This window comes from Egretta garzetta, unplaced genomic scaffold (genome assembly GCF_000687185.1).
Source record: "Egretta garzetta isolate BGI_Z169 unplaced genomic scaffold, ASM68718v1 scaffold202, whole genome shotgun sequence".
NCBI lineage: Eukaryota > Metazoa > Chordata > Aves > Pelecaniformes > Ardeidae > Egretta > Egretta garzetta.
This window is the reverse complement of record NW_009258891.1, coordinates 1,093,273-1,096,471: the sequence shown is the minus strand read 5'-3', so window position 1 is coordinate 1,096,471 and position 3,199 is coordinate 1,093,273. Positions and strand designations below refer to the sequence as shown.

Sequence of the window (3,199 nt, the reverse complement as noted above, 5' to 3'; positions counted from 1 at the left end):
CTTCCCCCGCCGCCTGGGGCTCCAGCCCCCTCCCCAGCTCCGCTGCCCTTCTCTGGACATGCTCCAGCCCCGCCAGGTCCTTTGGGAAGGGAGGGGCCCAACCCTGACCCCAGCATTCGAGGGGCGGCCCCCCCAGTGCCCAGCACAGGGGCACGGTCCCTGCCCTGCTCCTGCTGGCCACACTATTCCTGTTACTTATATTGATATTTATTCCTGGTATATTCCCGATTATACTGATATTTATTCCTGACACTTACATTTTTGTGCTGCCGCTCTGTGATGCTAACACCCTGACCTACTGGTAGCTTAGATACCAGTTGCACTTGCAGCCTCCATCCTGGTATCAGCTCCAGTCCATCCATCCTGGTGACGTTGGACCCTGTAGGAATTCTTTTGCCCCGAGGCTTTGACACTTTCTGGAGCTGTCAGCTTACAACTCTTTGAATTCTAAGAAAGACGAGGACTAAAAGTAGTCTTGCCTTTATTCACAGAGATTGCCTCCTCCTTGTTTCTCTTCATCTCTTAGGACAGATTCTGGAGGTAGCCCCCCCTCAGAAACCATGGCCATATTGCATTGCTAGACCCAACCTCCCTGATTAGGCCTTGGTCTGGTCTCTCTTCTCAGCCAAAATCTTCCTCACTGAAGCTATCAGAGAGGCCTTAGGGGCAGCCTGACCATTCCCAGCTGTTTTGGTGCACCCAGCAAGGACAGATGGTGCACGTGGGTTGCGTTTTAGTGGAACAGAAAGTCCCTTACACCATGTTTGTAGAAGAAACAGATCTGTGCCCAAGAGCTGCGGGATAGCTGGCTTGATTCCTTTGAGACATTGATCAGTGCAATGTGTTGATGTTAACAGCCTGACAGGGTTTATTCTGCTTTCGAGATGCAGCTCGAAACAGCAGCGGCTGTTGGCAAGAGCACCTAAGGCCACGAAGTGCGTTGTTACCTTACTGCATTCTTTGGTGCTTTACCTGAAGGGGGCTGCAGGTGAGAACACAGGCTGGCAGAGGTTTATTTTCTGCTGTTGTCATAAATTCCCAGTTGGCCAAGTGTGTTATTGATGGCTTTTACTGGGGCAGGTGAGAACAAGCTGTTCAGACGGACACTTCGGCCACTCGTGCCTCTGTGACTGTGCAGTGGACACGAGTTTTTATTTCCCTGCCTCCCAGAGGAGCAATGTCAAAGAAATCCCTCCTCCAGCTTCACTTGGAGCAGCATCATTCTCCTTGTAACAGCCAGGGGCTGGGTGACACCGGGGAGCCAGAAGCACCAGAGAAGCCGGTCCGTGTGGTGACAGAGTCCCAGCCGGCTACCGGCCCGCAGAGCGAGCCTTGGGCTGGTCTGCTCAGGGGGTCGGGCTGTCTTTCAGCCAAGGTCGATGTCTCGCGTTGCTGCTGCCGCCCTGGCTGCAGGGCTGCTCAGTGCCCCTTGTGCCAGAGGTTGAGCAGCATTCGGTGGAGTTACAGGGTTTCATGTATGGTATTGGAGACAACAACAACCGCAGACACGGGGTTATGGCAGCTCTTTTCTGGGAGATACAGGCCTAAGAAAATGCCCTCTGAGGGGGGAGCAACTGACCTAGTTCAGCCTTGGAAGAGTGAGCCCGGGCACGGTGCTGTCGGTGTCGCTCATGGGTGTAACTGTGCCGCCTTCTCCCTCTGCAGGGGCTGGAGTGGCTCTGCTGAATGACCATATTTATGTGGTTGGTGGCTTCGATGGGACAGCACACCTCTCCTCCGTGGAAGCCTATAATATTCGCACTGATTCCTGGACAACTGTAACGAGCATGACAACCCCCCGCTGCTACGTGGGGGCCACCGTGCTGCGGGGAAGGCTGTACGCAATCGCTGGGTAAGCGGCTGCCCCGGGCTGGAGCGGGAGATGCCCTGCGTGTCTGTCTGCTGGAACAAGGGATTTAAGGTGACGCAGCCTGCTGCCTTGTTTCAGGTGGCCTCTTCTCACATTTATGTTTCAAGCTTTATGAGAGGAGACAGCTCACGGAGCCACCGTGCCCAACCTGGATAGGCAGCGTGATGGTCCAGGGCCAAGACGGGCAGGAGAGCAGCAGCAGAGAGCAACAGGGAGCCTAATGCAGTGGTTTTATTTCAGGCCACTCCTACTATACACAGTGGTCCAGCCTCCTAGGAAGGGCTCTGAACGCCTCAACCTCTTCCTCACCTGTAACTTTCTGTCGTTGCAGATATGATGGCAACTCACTGCTGAGCAGCATTGAGTGCTACGATCCCATCATTGACAACTGGGAAGTGGTAACCTCCCTGGGGATGCAGCGCTGTGACGCTGGAGTCTGCGTCCTTCGGGAGAAGTGATCTGGAGGGAACTTACAAAGAAGAACATCCTGAAATGTCTCGGCTGGAGGAAGAGTCCCAAGTGATTTGCAGTGACTGTTCTTGAGAGTTGTGGATGCTGTGGAAATAGGCACCAGAACAGCAGCTTTCTGTGCTGCTTTTGACTAGAGCATGTGCATAAACGTGTTATCTCAGCAGTCATTTGAAATCAGGGGCTCTGTGTGAAGCTGGAGAAAGGTGGTGAAGTAGGTCGGGAGAAGCTGCATTCTCTGCTGTTCTTGTGGCTCAGTCTATTGGCAGAGCAGAGACGCCCCCAGCCAGCCTGGTGAATGTTTCCGAGGACATGTACATACACCCAGGTGGTCTCCTCAGCCACTGCGGGACCACGCAGGTCCCTCTGGTTGCTCTCAGCCATGTGGATGTGTGAGGGTGAATCCAGCTGCTCTTATGTTCCAGCTTCAAATCATCTTGTACATACTGAATGTTTAAACATGCTCCTCAAGCGCACGTCGGTGCAGAGCCAAATTGAGTGAGCATGTGTAAGGGGGTCCTGCACTGTAGCTGCGTCTGCAGGTTCCTCACAGGTCTGCACACAAAAGGAGTCGCAGATTAAAGCTGTCAACTACTGACACCCAAAAGCCTGAGGCTGCAGGGGGCAGAGGGCAGGGGGAAAAGCTCACTGCCTGGTGTAGAAGCCGGTCTGCAGCATTTGTGCTCTGATCGGGGGGCTCAGCAAGGTTCATCACATCGTATTTCCCTCAAAAATCTTGACAGACCCGGCTGCAAAGCGCTGCATTTTCTGGCAGGAAGAGCCTTGCTGTGATGCAGCAGTGCCTTTGCTCCTACCCCTGTGGGGAGGTCACCGTGCAGAGGCTGTGGCCCTGAAAGTAGG

At 54.1% G+C, this 3,199-nt stretch overlaps 1 protein-coding gene across 3 annotated transcripts in view; it reads left to right on the top strand.

Moving 5' to 3' along the window:
• KLHL12 (kelch like family member 12) overlaps nt 1-3,193 on the top strand; it is a 17,160-nt gene extending 13,967 nt beyond the window's left edge. For 2 of the 3 annotated variants that reach the window (XM_035889712.1, XM_035889714.1), the window contains 2 exons: nt 1,666-1,852; nt 2,202-3,193. In XM_035889712.1, coding sequence (XP_035745605.1) covers nt 1,666-1,852; nt 2,202-2,328 — 314 coding nt within the window. In that variant the 3' untranslated portion in view covers nt 2,329-3,193. The other variant, XM_035889713.1, reaches the window with a different exon arrangement.
• Nucleotides 3,194-3,199: the final 6 nt, after the last annotated feature.